At 41.2% G+C, this 19183-nt stretch overlaps 1 protein-coding gene across 1 annotated transcript; it reads left to right on the top strand.

Moving 5' to 3' along the window:
• Positions 1-8098: 8098 nt before the first annotated feature.
• Positions 8099-13953, top strand: LOC149251283 (uncharacterized). Its single transcript, XM_089453842.1, has 2 exons — positions 8099-9604; positions 9730-13953. The coding sequence occupies exons 1-2, from the start codon at positions 8099-8101 to the stop codon at positions 13951-13953; spliced, it is 5730 nt and encodes a 1909-aa protein (XP_089309968.1).
• Positions 13954-19183: the final 5230 nt, after the last annotated feature.

A 19183-nucleotide genomic window follows, 5' to 3' on the forward strand; every position in this document is an offset into this window, starting at 1 on the left:
TTTGGGGAAAACATCCTCAAATTCTGATAAAACTAGGTGTTGATCTAGGGAGGGTCCCTTCTCATCACTTACACTCTTGATTGCATATAATTTTCAGCCCTTCCTGAGGCAACATTTACCCTCATAATGAATATGAATCGTAGGGACACTCCTCTTTGGATACCACATATCTCTATTGACCTATCTTCATCATATAAGCATAACACCTTGTTTTTGAAACATTCTACCAAAGTTCAATGAGCTTCTAGCCAGTCCATTTTGATTATTACATCATATGTCCCTAGTGCGATGATGTATGCCCTTCAAATTATTTTACACACCCGGAGGTTTACTCGACATTGGTCAAAACTAGGTCCCACTAATTTTTTTACCTTAGAATCCATTTTGACTTGTTTAGAGTGATCATGCTCGTAGGATACCAACCCACATTTTTCTAATGCAGTTGATTAAATGAAACTATCTGTAGCAGCAAATTCAAATAAAATTTTAACTTTTACATGTTTTATCATACCTGAGGTTTCTACCATGGAGAATTGGTGTTAATATTGGTGGTTTTCAACCACTCCATAGATTTGATGATGCTCCTCCGATTGGTGTTTTTCCTTCTCTACGGTTGTTACCAGTTTATAACTTAGAAAAATCATGTTGGTAATGAGGTTCCCTACATCCCCAATAAGTGATGTGTGGTATAATGAACATAATGTTGAGGGTCTCTATGGAAATAGCTCCTTCCGTTGGGACCTTTGCCCCTACTTGTAGCTCCACACATCTAACCTCGACTTGTATGAGTCCCTGAAGTTGCTAGTGAGGCTACACTAGTAGCCACTGAAACCCCTGTTGTCATTGTTATGGGTACAACCATGTTTCCATATGGCAATGGCCTCAAACTTCCTCTCCTGGAGAAGGTTCGAGGGGCCTTCTCCACAAACCTTGATGGTTGTGAAAAAGTGGCTTTATTTCCCCCTTTCAAGTCTAAGTTTTCTTCTACATATCAAGTATGTTCAACAACTTCTGAAACTGAGGATGGTTTCCACATCCAAACCATTTCCATAATCTTATGGTTCAATTCATAAATTAAGAAATCTACCTAGCACTAATTAGTATCCATGTAGGAGACATATTTAACCATTCCATGAATATGATCTCATATTCTTCTACCATGTGGTTTCACTACACCAAAGCATGGAAGGCTCCTACTTATTGTATTTCATATTATGTTGGCAAGTATTTCTTCCTGAATCTTTCCTCAAATAACAACCATGTAACTGTGTCAGGAGTGAGGCGTAGTTGTGACTCCATGTTATGCCACCAATTCAGGGCACTATCTCTAAGTTGAAATATCCCTATCTTATCCTTCAAGTTGGAAGTATACTCTCTTAGTGCGAAACATCTTGTCGTTCCCTCCAACCAAGCTTTTGCTTGTTCGCGACATGGCCTCTAACAAATTATGGGAACTTGATCTTTTGGTGCTCTATAGTAATGTCCTCAATTGGAATTCCTCTATCAGAGTCCCTCGATCCTTCGAGCTTACCTACCCATGATGAATGTTGCTTTACCTCCACCTCAATTGTTTGGTGCCCTCTTAATGTTTCATTAATTGTCTCCACGATGAACAAAGATAAGAGCCAACTATGGTGATGACAATGGGGTTTTTTGAGGAGGTGGTCCTTGTGATTACCCTCCTTAGCCTTGATTACCTCACGTCCTAACCATTTTGAACTAATCAATTATCTTCATGACACACAAGACTCATTAGTGTAGCTTAGGACTTGTTAGCTCTTACTCAACTTACACATGTTTACAAAATGATAGGCACAAATTTTCCTTTACTTATGCTCGTAAATGAGAATTAATGATATTGAGTAGACCCTCATGGTCTACTAAACCTCCCTCATTGCTTGCTAAGTGAGCACTATGATGTATTACAAATTACCCTTAAACACCTTCCTAACATCAAATTTCACCTAATACATTGGCATTAATTTTATAATATTAATCAAGCTTTTATTAACTTTAATTAAGCCTAGATAATTGTTTATTAATTAATTAACCTTTACATAATAAATCACTATTAAGTAATCAACATTGTGCAATTTTTTTTTCTTAAGGTCTTAATGATACCTTAATTAGTTACCAAAATTTAATGTTTACATGTGTAGGAAATAATCTAGAATTATTAATTTAATTAAAATGAAAAGTTACGATTAAAATAATTAATTTAATTAAAACAATAATTAATTATATAATTGAAATACATTTATATATGCTTAATAATCCAATATATATATATATATAATTTAACTAACCCATACAATTAACGAGAACATGAAGCCCTTGGACCTTCATGCAGGCACATGCCTTGCATGAGATCGATGTGCCTATCCTTCCCTTGCATCCTAAAATGGTATCTAGAACATGGTTAGTCATTGATGCTCTTTATTCACAGTCCTGATTTACCTGCCCCCACCCCCCTCCCCCCCCCAAATTTTTGGCTTTGTCCCAACTTCTTCATGTGGCTCTTACGGGGTTAGGTTTGGCCCCAAAGGATTCTATCTCAACAATTTGAAATTATGCACAAAGTTATAATGTTGATAAAACTACCTACGACCCATGTGGGTATATCTCTTGCCCAATTTCAAGTTCAGGAGTTGAGCATGCTCCCAATGGGTTTAACCCTCTGTCAGTTTGGGATTTAGGAAAGTTAAATTTTTTAGTTAGAGGGTATAACATTGTTGTGCTTATGGAAGGTACTTGATAAGCGATGCATCATATGCAAGATTAGGAAACAAAGAAAGTGAATCCATGGAAGTCCAAGAGAAACCCCGTGTTATGCAAGATAACAAGGGAATAACAAACAGTGCAACTCAAGGCATTGAGAAAAGTTCAGGAAAATCAAGAGAATAACCATATAGGTTTGTAAGCTTACAAATCTATATATAAATTCCAAAAAGAAACAAATAGCTAAGGGTTCCAACCTAACCATCATGAATAATGATTATAAAGGCATCGAATCCAAATAAGGAAGGGATCTGAAAAATCATATCATTATAATAGGAATGGGGCTTGTCTCTATCTTCGGAAGTGACATCAATACATCTTATGACAAGCTGCTAGAGTGAAGTTGTAGAAATCATGTTGGTCATGAAAGCATAGCATCAATTCAAAATAATAGAAAATTTAGGTTTGGGAAGCGAGTTTTGATTAATTAAGGTGCTTGAGTTGATGTTGGAGCAATGTTTTCAATGAAGAAAGGGAAATTCGATCCTAACTGGAGAGGGTAGTTGAAATAGACACATATTATGTTGCTATCTGTAGACCTATATTTATTTTTTGTATGCTTAATGTAACACCCCCTGCCAAGTCTACCCAAAGTAACCATGCCAATCGGGGTAAACATGAGGAGAGATGCTACTACAATCAGGTTCGACCTCCTTTGTCACCTTGAGGAAGTGGAATCGACAGAACATCACATACAATCATCCAACATCATTAACAGACCCCTCAGGAGACAAGTCAACCACTCAGACAGCCTGTCCCTAGGTCCCACGACTATTCTGCAGCTTTTAGGCCATAGTCACTCTCATGCTATGGGCAAGGGAGCAACTAGCAACCTAAAGTTGCTCTCATTTTCCTGCCTGCTAGTGATTGTGGTCAAGAATTACCTGTGATGTGCCAGCGACCCTAGGATTTGAGCCACTTTTCTAGCCCAGAATCCTGGCCTCTGCCCAGAACTTGTTGTAACTTTCAGAAAACATTAAAAACATGATAACCATGTTGATCAATCAAAATCACCCTCAAAACTAAGCCTGAGCATCCCCAACCAGGATTGACATTCTATCAAACACTTGGCATCAACGCAACCTACAGGTCTAAGATACAAGACAAAGCATAAATGACTTAAACAAATTTATGAAATATAACCAAAAGGATCACCTCCTTCTCCCTTTAACTACTACATCATCAATCAGGTCTTGTATCCATCCATTTAACAGTTACAAGTAAATATATGAAATAACCATGACATGAACCAGTCATTCAACCATGCTTATAACCAACATAAAACCTATAAATATTAGAGATATCATAGCCATTAAATCCACATATAAATTAGTGCAAAAGTAAGAGAACTTAGTTTTTATTAATCATAGGCAAATCGGACTAGGTTCGGGACTTCCACGTACCACCCAACCATAGACATGGCTGAACCAAATCTCTCTTTTAGCTACTCACCCTCATGCCATATTCTAAGCATGAATGTGGGATCTAATAGAACAACCAATCCAAGAACAATCAAGGGAATCCAAAGGTTAAACCACCTCCACCCTCATCCAACTGTGATCACACCGAAATCGGTGCTCTGATCAAAATGGAACAGAATTTGGGATGCCATCCAGAATCCATCACTGTCCTCAAGGAATTTTCCATCTCCTTGTCTCTCAGGCTTTATCGCAATCCAAACCCGGATCACTAGGCCCTAAACGAGACTGCTCCCTCAGGATTTACCATGTATCCCGCCAAAATTGGTCAAGGGATTCCTAGGCCTTCGGGAATGAACCTTGAGACCACCTCCGACCCGGATTCCGAAATCCATCCAACAATTCCAAAGTTCTAAAACCGAAATAAACATCCCAACATACCATGGAATTCAGAAAACAGGTTAGGCTAGGTTGAAAACCACTGTCATAACCAGACAAAACCATGCCACCGACAGCGAGAGAACCATACACAAACATGCAAAGTCATGCATTTCCAAACCAACTAGGAAGTCACACATGCAAAAGGTTACCTACAAGTATTCCTGCTGAAGCTGCTTGATCTTGCTTTCCTTTCCTTGTTCCTTGCTTGCTTTGCCTTTCCTTTCCTTGCCTTCCCTTTTCTTTGCTCCTAACTAGAGTGCTCCAAGAAAACACTAAGTGACCAAGAGAGTGATAGAGAGAGAAATAATAATGAGAGAGCTCCAAACTTGAACTTGACAAAAGCCATGAATTGTTCCTCAGAAGCCTTTTTATGCATGAGGCATCTAATTGCTTCATTTCCCATTATTTTCCTTCAATTTCCTCCTCACTGCAACTTGTGACCTTTTACCTTCCTTTTCTCCTAATTTTTTTTTTCATAAATAAATGTGCCAAAAATGCCTTTTTGCCTTGTAATGCCTTTGTCAATTTTCCTTAGCCAAAGCATACATCCAGTGATGTCCACTAGGAAATATTTTCCCAACATTTAGCTTGGAATAAGTGTCCCTTAACCGTGATCTTATTTTGCCTTTATTAACTTTTATTACATGAAACTTTCACCAGGGCTGTTACAGATTCCTCCCCCTTGGGGAACACCGTCCTCGGCGTTAAACCACACCAAGACCTTAACAAACTTGCTTAAAAGCAAACATACTGCCTATGGAGCTTTATAACTTAGCTCGTTGTTGTATTTACAATGAAGAACCTGCTCAAAAGCAAAACATCATGACAACATGACAAGATAATAACCATACCGCTTATTGGAGCTTTATAGCTTAGCTCATGGCAGTATTTACATCCATATACATATACATATACAAATATCAAAACATCATAAAAACATATGCCAATATAAACCACATCAAACCAAAACTGCTTTGCCTCAACCAGAAAACAATGAAGGACATAAGGTCCACATCTGACCCACCATCTCCCATGTAGCTTCTTCAAGCCCAAAGTGCTTCCGCTGCACTTTAACTTGCTCTATGGCTCTGTTCATGAGCATGAGATGTTTCCGCTGCAATATGCACTAAGGTTGCAACTAGAAATCTCCTTCTTGCTTCACCTGCAATACAGACCAATCAATAACATGATCAACATCCTTTATATACTTCTTAAGTAATAAAATATGGAAAACATGATGGACTTTCACTGTTGTAGGCAATGCAAGTTGATATGCCACTGGTCCAATCCTCTCAAGGATCTAAAAAGGCCCACAATACTATGGTGCCAACTTGACACATGAACCAATCCTCAAGGATTTTTTCTTGGGCTTAATGCACAAATACACATGCTCCTCAACTTGAAACTCTTTGAACACCCTATGTTCATCTGCATAACTCTTTTGTCTATCTTGTGCTACCTTTAGATTCTTGTTATAACCTACATTTCCTACTCCATGTTTGTCAATATGTTCAGTCCAATAAGTACCACATTCACTGGATCACTCCACCTTATGGGAGTGTTACAATTATGTCCATACAATGCCTCGAAAGGACTCATCCTCAATGAATCCTGATAATCATTGTTGTATGCAAACTCCACCAATGGAAGATACTCCTCCCATTTCCTCTACTGGTGCATCACATACATCCTCAACATATCTTCCAAGATCCTGTTGACCCTCTCTGTCTAACCATTTGTCTGCAGATGATAAGCTGTGTTGAAGGCTAACTCTGTACCCAAGCCTGCAATTTCCAAAAGTTGGAAGTGAACTTTGCATCCTTGTCCACAATCTTATTTGGAACACCATGTAGCCTCACTATTTCTCTGATGAACAGCTATGCCACATCACTAACTGAGAACGTAGACTTTACCAGAATGAAGTGTACAACCTTTGTCAACCTATCCACAATGACCGTGATGGAATCATGCTGCTTCACTATCTTCAACAACTTTGTGATGAAGTCCATAGAAATTACCTCCCATTTCCATTATGGAATCACAATCAGTTGTAGCAGACCACCTAGATGTTTACACTCTGCCTTCACTCATTGAAAATCAAAGCATCTAGCCACGAACTCTGCTACATCCCTCTTCAAAGCCGGTCAATAGTAATACCTCTTCACCGTTGTCAGTGTATTTTGATAATCTGGGTGACCTGAATATGTTTTTTCATGAAATTCCCTCAAGAACACCTTCTTGAGCTCACTGTTATCCGACACATAGATCTTGTCTCGAAACCTCGCCAAGCCATTTGCTGTGAGATGAAAGTTTGCATCCTGATCACCTGTACCTGCACCTGTACCTATACTCTATTGTAAGTTTTGAACGATCTCCATGAATTTGTTATCCCACTGACTTGCCTGCAAAATCCTATCTTGTAACTCTATCCTATAAGAGCTTACAATTGCTATATGATTTACCTGTACCTTCCTGCTAAGAGCATTTGCAACCTGGTTCTCCTTCCCTTTGATGTATCTGATATCAAAGTCAAACTCTCTAAGGGTGGCCAACCATCTAGCTTTCCTGGAATTTAGATTTGGCTGGTCAAATAAACACCTCAACCCACTATAATCACTCATCAATGCGAACCTCCTTCCCAGAAAACAATGTCTCCACAACTTCAATGCATGTATAATCGTTGCTCAAGATCATGCGTCAGATAGTTCTTTTGATGCTCATTCAATTTCCATGACTCATAGCACACTACTTGTCCTTCTTGCATGAGAACTCCACAAACTCCACAAACTCCTGGTCCAGATCCACAATCTTTAGCATTGGTGCATGTGTCAACAACTCCTTAAGCTGCTCAAAATTATCTTCACATTCTGTCGTCCATTCAAACTTCTTACCTTTTCGTTGCAATGATGGGATAGGATATGCAATGCATGAGAAGTTCCTTATGAACTTCCTGTAGTAACCTGCCAATCCCATAAATGATCTCACTTCATCTACATTCTTAGGAGCTACCCATTCCTTGATGGCCCTTATTTTTTCCAAATCTACTGCTATGCCTTCCTTGGAGACAACATGTCCCAAGTAATGTACCTCAGTATGAAAGAAGCTGCACTTGTTAAGCTTAACATACAGTTGATGCTCTATTAGCAATCTCAACATTGCTGCTAAATGTTTGGCATGTTCTTCCTCATTCTTAGAATATACCAGTATGTCATCAATGAATATGATGCAGGAGCATGAGGCTTGAAGACAAAAGGCTTCGTTTTTATTCCAAAAATAAAATAAAAAAAGTTTACAAGCAAAGAAGTGGGGTCCTTTGAATGAGGAGCAATGAGCTACAGCGGCGGCGACCAACCCTAGGGTTTTGACGGAAACCTGCAGGCGGCAGGTCTGTCAAACAGAGTACCTGCGACGGATTCTGGTGAGGCAGAGCGCAGGAGGACGCGTCCATAAGGAACAGGACAATGATCCCCCCTCAGGGGGAGGGCCAGGAGCCTCCCCCGTCCCCGAATAACAGATCAGGGCATACGGCTGACAGGGAGAATGAAAACGGTACCAGCGGCAGCACAATGGACACCAGACCACAAAAGGGAAAGGACATTGCTACAGAGGAAAGAAACAAAGCAAGTTCCTCAACTTGCAAACCTGTAGCAACCCATAGACCACGGGTTTACTTCCCAAGCGAACGCATCAATGCCAGGATACAGTACATGCGAGATCATGCACTGATCGGCAAGTTTATAGGGATTTGGCCAACAGAAAGAGCTCTGAGAAGTTGGATCAGCACCAAATGGCATCCAAAGGGAGATATAACACTGCACTTGGGAGCCAAGGGCTTCTTCACTGCAGTATTTAACTGTCTGGAAGACCGAACCAGGATATTGGAGGGAGGTCCGTATTTTTTCAACTCAGCAGGTCTATTTCTCAAAGGCTGGGTCAAAAGATTCAACCCAGATAAGGAGGATCTGAGTTGTGCGCCAGTGTGGATAAGGCTTTACTCACTGCCATGGGAATATTGGGAGGAAAAGTCTCTACAGGAAATCGGGAATGCTATAGGTGAATTTGTAAGGGTAGTAGAGGAAACAAAGTTATGCAAAAACACTTCATATGCTCGGATCTGTGTATACATGGATCTCAAGCAACCGCTTCCAGACACGGTAAGTTTCTTTCATGAAGATTCGGAGTGGGTTCAAGTCATAGATTATGAACAGGTGCCATTTAGATGCAGGAAATGCCATGATATAGGGCATCTCTATAGAGACTGTCCTCAAAATAAGATACCCTCTTATCAAGATAATCCTGACAATCATACCTCAGATGGATTCACCAAGGTTGTTAACAGAAGAAGAGGAAACAAGAAAACCGCTAGCAATCCCAAAGTAAATCCCACCAACAAGGCAATGCCTACAACAAGCAACAGATTTGAAGCCCTGAACAAAACTGATGAGCAGATGCCGGAAAAGGAACAGGAGAAGGGCAAAACGGTACATCAAGAACAACCCGGCGAATCATCAGTGCAAGGAGGCAAGAAAACCACAAGTCAAGCGCACCTGATAACTCAGGCCAAAACCATGCCAGGGCAAACCCAAGGCATGGATGTTGAGTACCCACAGCCAAACGAAAGGGTCCCAAACGAGCCTGAGGATATTTTTCAATCGACCCAAGTCATGGATGAAGATCCGGAGCCCTTAGATATAGGGGAGCTGGACATACTGGGCTTGGAACAGGCTTGTCGCACAAGGAACTTTGAAAAAATCCCGGAAACGCAAGTGGATAACCTAGTAGAAGTACTAAACAGGGCACAGAAGAAATACTCTTTAGGAGTCCAGATTGGCAATCCATGGGATGGAAAATTTATAACCAAGGATAGCAAGAAGAGGGGAAGGAAAACAACCCTAGAAAGAACAATCAAGATAAAAGAAATTCTGGTGGAGTCAGGGAGGTATGCCAAACTGACTAAGTACTTCAATGTAAACCCCCACCCTTCTCAATGAAGTTAATATCATGGAATATCAGAGGGCTCAACGGCACAAGGAAAGGCAGAATATTAAAAAATATGTTGATGCAAGAAAAACCTAGTATACTCTTTTTGCAGGAGAGGAAGTGTAGCTCTACAATTTTGGAAAGGATAGTTGCGAAGGCTTGGCCAGGGGGGCTAGTCACAACGGTGGATGCACAAGGAGCCTCGGGAGGCCTAGCAATTCTTTGGGATGCCCGGATCATCCATCTCAACAACATTCAAGCTAACAAAAGTTTCATCCAAGCCGCGTTCCATCTCTCAGGTACGAACACTCATGGACTGATAACTAATGTTTACTTCCCACAGGAAACTGCTCAAAAAAACCACATCCTGAATACTCTGTCAGATCTCAACAAAGATAGACCATTCCCTCTATGGATAGCGGGAGGGGATTACAACATGATTGCCAGCATGGATGAAAAGAAAGGGGGCAGAAGTAATACAAACAATGATGACAGCCTTCTAAAGAATTTCATCAACAACAACTGGTTAATGGACATTCCAACAAGCAACGGGATATTCACATGGACAAATAAGAGAGCAGGAGCGCAACAAATTGCATCGCGTCTTGACCGATTCCTAATCTCAGACAATGCAACACACATCGGAGGGGAATTCACTGCAACCATTATCCCTTTCTCCGGGTCGGATCATTGGCCTATTGAGCTCCAATGGAACAGGCCAGGTAACAACCTCAGACGCCCTTTTCGTTTTGAAGAGTTTTGGTTCTCCCATCCAGAGTTTGAAGAGCTAGTCAAATCATGCTGGCTTAATTTCAATCCGATCGACGGTACAAGAATGTCCAGGTTCCAGCAAAAACTTAAGAATCTAAAAAGAGCCATCAAACAATGGAATCACAAAACTTTTGGTAACATCTTTGCCGACCAGGCTATGCTCAATGCAGAAATGAAGAAAATCCAACAATCCATTATCAATGGAGGGCGAACAGAGGTACCCTCCAAACAGGAACACACCATAGAATCCAAAATTATAGAAAGAGACAAGCAGGAAGAAACTCTATGGAGGCAGAAATCCAGAATTAGATGGCTAAAAAGTGGAGAAAAAAACACTAAATTTTTTCATAAAACCACTGTACAGCGGAGAATGATAAACCACATCACGCACATTAACAATGAGCAGGGAGAGAAGATTGAAATACATGATGGAATTGAAGGGGAATTTATAAATTACTTCAAAAAAGCCCACCAGGAGCCTGATCTCAACAGAATGCCAGCTATCAATCAACTTCTACAGCACATACGCAAGGTCATAACGGAGGAGCACAACAGTCTACTTATCAAACCTATCAGTATGCAGGAAGTAGAAGAGGCCGTGAAACAAATGAAGGAAGGAAAAGCGCCAGGTCCGGATGGCTTTACAGCCAATTTTTTTCACAAATTCTGGGACTTGATAAAGAATGAAGTCTGGCAGGTCGTAGAGGAATCCAGAGCGCTCAGATGGATGTACCCTGGATTAAATGCTACTTTCATAGCCCTGGTACCCAAAGGCGAAGGTTCCAACACCCCTGATAAATTCAGGCCCATAGCCCTTTGCAATATGATATATAAAATTATCTCAAAAGTCATTGCTACCAGGCTTAAACCGATCCTCCCGCTCATCATCTCGCCTGAGCAGTCGGGATATGTAGAAGGGCGTCAAATAACAGATGGAATCATTCTTACGCACGAGCTAATCCATTCCCTAAAGCTCACCAAGAAGCCAGGTATGTTGCTTAAACTTGATCTTTCTAAAGCCTTTGATAGCCTCAGCTGGGTCTACATACAAAAAATCCTTATTGCTTTTGGCTTCGCTCACTCTTGGGTTAGATGGATTTACAATCTTATTTCCTCAGCTTTCTTCTCTGTGTTAATCAATGGTACCCCTTCAGCCACCTACCGTCCTTCCAGAGGAATTAGACAGGGTGATCCCTTATCTCCCTTTCTTTTTGTAATTATGGCTGAGGGCTTGGGTAGAAGCATCACGGCTGCTAGGAATGAAAGGCGGTTAAAAGGGCTCTCATTTAACAATTCCCCTGTCTACTCCCACCAGCAATTTGTGGATGATAATATGCTTTTTGGTCATCCATCGGTTCGGGAAGCTCGTATTCTAAAGTCCATTCTATCCACCTTCTCTGAAGCTTCTGGCGCCCTCATCAATCGAGTCAAATCCCAAATTTTTTTCTTCAATACTCCGGTTTCTACCCAGAGAGCCATTGAGCGTATTCTGGGCTTCACCTGTGCCTCTCTGCCATCCAAGTATCTCGGAGCCCCCCTTATGGCCTCAGCTCTTAAACATTCCTCCTGGAAGCAGCTGTTAGAAAAATTAGAGGCTCGTCTGTTCCTATGGACTAATCGAGCTCTGAACATGGCAAGCAGAATAGTACTTATCAAAGCAGTTCTTCACTCCATGCCTTTGTATCTTTTTATTATTCTAGCTGCCCCAAAATGGGTCCTCAAAGAAATCAAGAATCTCCAGCGTAATTTTTTGTGGGGGGGCTCAGGACAGAATCGAAAATGGGCTCTACTCAAATGGGACAAGGTCTGTATTCCCAAGTCCACAGGCGGCATAGGCCTTAAAGACCCTGAGCATAGCAACAAAGCGATGGGAGCTAAAATCTGGTGGAGGTGGCTTGCCCACTCTAATACTCCCTGGGCTTCTCTTTGGACTACTAAGTATGCAAGTAATTATCCCTTGGAAGAAAGACTGCGTATGACAGAGACAAGTTCAGGATCCGCAATCTGGAATTCAGCCATTCAACATAGATACCTCATCCAAGAGCACTGCTTCTGGGAGATCAAAAATGGGAACACTGCTCGTTTCTGGGAAGACTCATGGCAGCAGTTGCCAAAAATCAAAGACATTCTCCAGGAACTTCCAGTGGATGAGAGAGAGATACATCACTTGGCCAAAGTCAACCTCTTCTGGACTACAGCTACTACTCAAGAACATCGGCAGTGGAAAAATGTCAATCAGCTCCTACCGCATAGCTCAGTCCAGACTCAACAGCTCCTCGAAACAGAATTACAAAAGAGGCAAATAAGAGTCTCAGAGGAACCGGACATTTTAAGATGGGGATACGGAGAAAAGGGAACATTCACTACTAAGGAGGCTTACAATTTAATCATTCAAGGGCAGATGAATAAAGACAACTTATGGGAAAAAGTATGGCACAAGTCTAATTGGCCAAAAGTATCCACATTTTTATGGCTTCTCTGTCATAACAGAATCCTAACGTGGGATAATCTCAGAAAAAGGAGTTTCTCTGGACCTTCCATATGTCATATGTGCCGACAGGAGGAAGAAACAACCCTTCATCTTATGCAAAATTGCCTAATGGGAAGGAAATTATGGGAGAAGATCGCTTTCCGCTGTCAAATTGAACGAAGAGTGCAAGGAGACCTCAAAGGAACCATTTGCAAAGGGAGCCAAACACCATTCCAAAGTAATCTCCTCAATGCGTTGTGGCAACTCATTCCAGGCTTATTGATGTGGAATATTTGGAAAGAGCGTAATAGAAGAATATTCAAAGATCAAACGATGCCGCTGGAAAAAATTTGGAACAATTTCCATCAAAACATTATGGAGACTCTGTCACTCACAGATTGGCATTCCGAAGACTTTCCCACTCTTCCTCAGGAAAAAACTGTTTGGGACAATTGGAAACTGCGGATAAATCAAAATTCAATCATTGGCAGGAACCCCAACAACCACAGTCAGGACGCAAACTCTTGGAATCCACCTCCTGTTGATATGTTCCAACTCAACTTTGATGGGGCATCTAAAGGAAACCCTGGAAAAGCAGGCTATGGAGGAGTTTTCAGAGATCATAATGGCAACCCTTTATGTATCTACATGGGCTCGATAGGCTGGGACACTAACAACTCAGCGGAATTGGAAGGTCTTTGGCGAGGACTTAAACTAGCACACGGAAAAAACTTCTTCCCCCTCATCATAGAAGGAGACTCGCAGATCATAATCAGAATGGCCACAAAGCTTCAACACGGCTCTCCAATTCACAAGGTAAGCAGCAGCTGGAGGATGGCCCAGAGGCTCGAACTAATAGATCACTGGCTTTCTCAGCACCAAGCAATCACATTCAAGCATACCAGAAGAGAAGGGAATAAGGTTGCTGACCTTCTAGCCAACCTTGGAGTGGAGGCTAAAGAAAACCACTTTGAAGGTACCATAGAAAGCTTAACTTCCAGGGACCAAAGGGCCAGTCTGCAGGAAATTGTCTCTCAGGACAAGTCTCTGATAGAGAAACTACACCCGGATGCGGGTGTCTATACTAGTCATTAAAATGCTGCGCGCCACGATACCCTCGATACTAACGGATGGCAGGCATCTGTACCTGGCAATCTGGGGGAACGGTTTACAGTTAATGCTCAAGGTAAGTGAGCGCATTTTGGATCAGTTTCGAGAGAATTTCGCATTCAAGGCGAGCATGGCAGCTCTGACCTCGATGCGAACCAGTTTAATGAAGGAGCGTCATACTCCCGCGGAGGTCACCGTCTCTGTTCTTTATATGGCGAATTCTGGGCCAATTCAGGGTCATTGTTCCTCTGTCGATGCTTGGGGTGTAAGCAGGGATACTCCAGCATCCGGGGTTCACGAGCTTGAACGTTATTTCGGGTCTCTGGTTCTGAGTACCATGCCTCGCAGCAGAGGCGTTCCGAGACGGGGAGGCAGGTCGGGTATTAGAGCCGGCCTTGCTCATGAAGATCTGATGCCTGTTGCCCCAATTGCTTCGGTTCCCCCCTCATCTTCGAGCTCGGAGCAGGAGAGCCTTGTTCCGCAAGGCACTTATCAAGCCTTCCGTCTCAGGTTCCCGAGCCAGCTTGTCAGGCCAGAGGTGGTGGTTAATCTCACTGTGTATATTACTGAGGAGGAGCCCAGCGCCCCCATTTCGACTTCCCCTACCTCAGCAAGCGCTCAGGACAGTGGTATTTTACTGGGGGATATGAACGGTTTAGTCTAAAAAGCGGATTGTCTCGAGGGTACTCAGGTCCAAGATGTTCCGGTTCAGGAGGCCCCGGTTTAGGGAGACCCGCCGTCTTCCAATCCCGCTATGGAGAAGGAGATGCTCAGTGACCAATCTCAGCATGGCTTTGGCTGCCTTCACCTGGTCACTGACTCGCGTGGAGAACCGATCCTAGATGAGGAAGGGTTTGTCACTTGGATGGCCTCGCCCAGTCCGGAGAAAGAGGAGCAGCAAGCGTCGCCCAGCCATGCAGCCTAATCTTCTTCGGGTGCATTTGCCAAGCTTTTTTTGAACTTGTGTCGAAGTTAATGCAGCTTTTTCATCCTGTTTGTATCAGTCTAATGTCTCAGTCTATATCTTCATGTCCGTTTCAATCTATTACAGTTATACTTCTCTGTACTAGAGTCTGTTATGTCAACTGGTTTTGTCTAGTTATGATCCCTGATGGGTATGCTAATTGCAGTCTAAGTCCAGTCAGTCAGAGAGTCAAGACACATCAGAACTATGGAGGGTTTTTTGTAAATCAGTTTGTACGGATAGACAGTATAGTCCAAGTTTTACTATATGAGGACTGGCCTCGGCCTCCTCGGAAGGTCTGAATCCATGTACATATTTTTATTTTCTTAATATAGAACTAGTCTTTACTTAGAAAAAAAAAAAAAAAAAGTGGGGTCCTTTAGGTGTCATTTTACAAAGTTTTCTAGATAGGATTTGAGCTAGAATATAGGAATTTGAATGATCTTGTAATTAATCTAAGTAGTTCAGACTTAGTTGAGATTCTCGGGGAGAACATCATGTAGTTTAGGAATTTATCTAGGATTAGATAGATTCGATCCATTGATTGAGGATAAAATTGTTGAATGTAAGGTATTTATGTAATTTTTGAACTATTGTAATAGGATTTGGCTATAGAGAACTAGATTATAAAAAAATTGAAATATCTCTGTGTCTCTGTGTATTCTGCATATGAATGGTCAATCCCGGAGGTTTGAATTCCTTCGAAATATCTCTGAGTGTGTTGTTTCCCAGTTCAGCTCTTGGAATTAGATTCTGTAATAATCATGTGTTATTGTGTTTAAAATCTTCATTTATATGTATCATAATAGCGTGGGTATGTTTTAAGAAATATAACTTAACCACAGTCTAAACCTAGCGGAAGTGCTAAAACCTTGGCGGAAGGAGCAAAACCCCGATAAAAGTCGTGAGAGCCTAGGAAAAGATCTGAGCCATCCGATCGACAAGCACACATCTAATGGTGGTCGCGTGCTCATAAGTGCGAACATTAACCCAGAAAACGGACACGAAAAAATCATTCAACTGAGTTAATAGCTCAGTTGATTGGGACTGTCCGATTGAAGGAGGACGATTCGACGGTAGTTGTGTGGTTAACACGGACGAGGTTTAATTTGGAAATCGGACGTGATCGCATATGAATTGTGGTTTATTCCAGCTGAAGTCCAGTCAATCACAACCGTTCATTGTGAAAGGCGCGATCCGACGGTGATCGCGTGGTAAAGGTACACACGGGCTAATTCAGATTTTAGACCCGAGAAATTATAAAATGCAGCTTTGTTTTCCTTTCAGTTCCGTGAGAAAGGTAGAGAATTGTGGAAAAGACGGATGCGAGAAGTTTATGAACAACGATGTTATTTCCTTTCAGTTTCATGGTAAGTGAGGTTCTGCCATATTTCGAGTAATAATAACAATTCTGCTGTTTTTAGTAGAATAACTAAGTTTGGAGGCAAATGACTGAAACTCCAACGAAAATTAAAGAAGAACTTCCACCCACGCTTGAGGAGATCGTTTCTGGATTTGACTAATTATCCCTTACACCTACAACCAGACCACCATTTGTGGTATCAGAGCAGCCTACTGACACTGAACAGGATCTCAAGGATCAGAAAAAGAAATCCAACATGGCTTTCAGAGTTGGAGGAAGAGGTGGTGGTCGAAGAAGAGGAAGACCAGTTGCAAATGCTGAAGTATTAGAAGTTATGCAACAGATGCAAGCTAGATTAGAAGCAGTGGAAATGGAAAGAGATGCAGATGCTAGAGATGTCAGTGAGCCTGAAGTTGGAGTTGCAGAAGAAGAGGAACCTGTAGATGTAACTCCTGAAATGAGATTATTTAAGTCTGTATTGAGATCCACATCTAAACCCAGACTTGAAGTTTCAATTTATACAAGAAGTTTAAGCCCTGAGGAATTGATCTAGATTTAAACAGGAACGCAACAAATTACAGAGATAACCATAAACACAGAGATGCAGCAGAAATAATACTTCATTTCATTAATGTAATATACTAGAATATGCTTACGAACATAAATGGAAATAAACTAGCTAGGGTGATGGTAGCTTATCTTTAAGAAGAGATGTGGTGGCTACATGCCTCTGAAATGTCTTACAATGAGGCTCAAGGGCCTTTTTATTATTGAACAATAAGAACAAACCCTAAATAACCAAAACCCTAACCCAAGGAGATGTAACACCAAGAGTTTATGGGCCTCGTTGGGGTGAGTTGGACAGCCAACTTCCCGGGGTCGCGACTTGGTCATATTATCTCTGTTTGACGCGCATGATAGCCCGTTGGAAAGATCTCTCCGAGGACTACAACAAAAAAGACAATTTTAGACCAAAAAAATTGCTTGTGGTAGATTTCCCAAAAAATGTCGTTTAGGGCCTCAAAACGGCTCCGGAAGTTTAGGACCCGAAAAACTGCTAAAAATAGTAAACTGTGCTATAATTAAGGAAACTGAAGAACTGAAAGAAACAGTTGTGGGGGTCCAAGTGGGATAGTTGGGTGGCCACCAAAATCCACCTGGATCAGGAATTGATAGACTGGATTAATGACATGGATAAATTCTTTGATTATGAAGAAACAAAAGAAGGAAAGAAAGTGAAGTTTGTTGTCACAAAATTGAAAGGACACGCAACACATTGGTGGGATGGAGTGCAGGAAAAAAGAAGAAGACTTGGTAAACAACCAATTAAAAATTGGAACATGATGGTGGAAAATTTGAAAGGTAAGTTTTTTCCAAGTGATTATCAACAAACATTATTTAAACAGATGCAGAATCTTAGACAGAGCTCTATGACAGTGAAGGAATACACAGAGGAATTCTACAAAGTGAGTATAAGAGCTGGACAAATTCAAGATACAGATGAGAAGGTTGCAAGATATGTAAATGGTATCAGAATGGAGATTCAAGGTGAGATAAGTATATTGTCTCCTAAAACAGTAGAAGAGACTTATCAGATGGTATTGAACGTTGAAGAAAAACTCATGGGGAAGCAATCTGTCGGAAATAGAGGTACTTTCCGAGGAAGGGAAGTCAAGGTGGTATAGGAAGGTCTACAACACCTAGAGATGGAGCTAGTAGCATCTCAAGTCAGCATGCACCCATAGGAGGTGATGCAAGTGGCAGAGGGGGTTTTTCCAGAGGAAGAGGAGGCATAGGCAGAGGAAGAGAAGTGAAATGTTACAGATGTAACAAGCTGGGACACAGAGCCTATGAGTGCCCAGAAAACATAGGAATAAATCAAAGAAATGCAATTGTTGCTAAGACTGAAGAGGAAGTAGCAAAGGTAATAGAAGAAGAAAATGTACCAGAGAAAGGGGAATCTTTGGTAGTTAATAAAGTTTTCTTAATGCTAGCAAAGGAAATTGTTGAACCAACACAGAGAAAGACCTTGTTCAGGACTGTGTGCAAGGTTCAAGGGAAATGTTGTCAGATGATAATTGATAGTGGTAGTACAAATAATTTGGTCTCTACAAAAGTGGTGGAGAAGTTGAAATTGAAAACAAAGAAACATCCAACACCTTACAAAGTGTCATGGCTTCAAAAGGGATATCAGTTGTTAGTGAATGAGCAATGTGAAGTGGAGTTGCAGTTGGGCAAATACAGAGACAAAATTTTGTGTGATGTGATGCCTATGGATGTGTGTCACATATTGCTAGGAAGACCTTGGCAGTATGACAGAGGAGCTATGCATGATAGAAAGAAGAATACATAAAAATTTAGTAAAGATGGTGTCAATCATACATTTTTGCCTATGGAAGAAGAGGATGCATCAAGAAAGTCTGATCCAAAGACTTTATTGCTGAGTGGAAAGGAGTACTTGTAGTAGATTGAAGAGGATGAGGTAAATCTTGCATTGATTTGAAAACCCAAGGTAATAATTACTTCCACTAAAGTTTATGATTTACCAATTGAAATTCAAGAGATGTTAGACAATTATTGTGATATAATTGTAGATGATTTTCCTGATGAGTTACCACCCATTAGAAAAAACAATCATCATATAGATTTGATTCCAGGAGCAAATCTACCAAATAAAGTAGCTTACAAGATGACTCCCATAGAGAATGAAGAAATCAGAAAACAGGTTCAGGAACTGTTAGATAAGGGACTGATTAGAGAGATTTTGAGTCCTTGTGTAGTGCCAACAGTGTTGAGTCCAAAGAAAGATGGATGTTGGAGAATGTGCACTGATTCAAGAAAAATCAACAAGATAACAATAGGTACAAATTTCCTTTACCCAGAATTGA

The sequence above is a fragment of the Pinus tabuliformis genome, chromosome 7 (assembly GCF_031772625.1).
Source record: "Pinus tabuliformis cultivar Carrire ecotype Pingquan chromosome 7, CPIR1, whole genome shotgun sequence".
Classification (NCBI taxonomy): domain Eukaryota; kingdom Viridiplantae; phylum Streptophyta; class Pinopsida; order Pinales; family Pinaceae; genus Pinus; species Pinus tabuliformis.

Bases quoted from the DNA above. Each gene is read 5' to 3' on its own strand.
- LOC149251283 (XM_089453842.1), top strand. From the start codon at position 8,099: ATGATCCCCCCTCAGGGGGAGGGCCAGGAGCCTCCCCCGTCCCCGAAT. The intron at 9,605-9,729 runs GTAAACCCCCAC...CTCTTTTTGCAG, and splicing joins AACTGACTAAGTACTTCAAT to GAGAGGAAGTGTAGCTCTAC.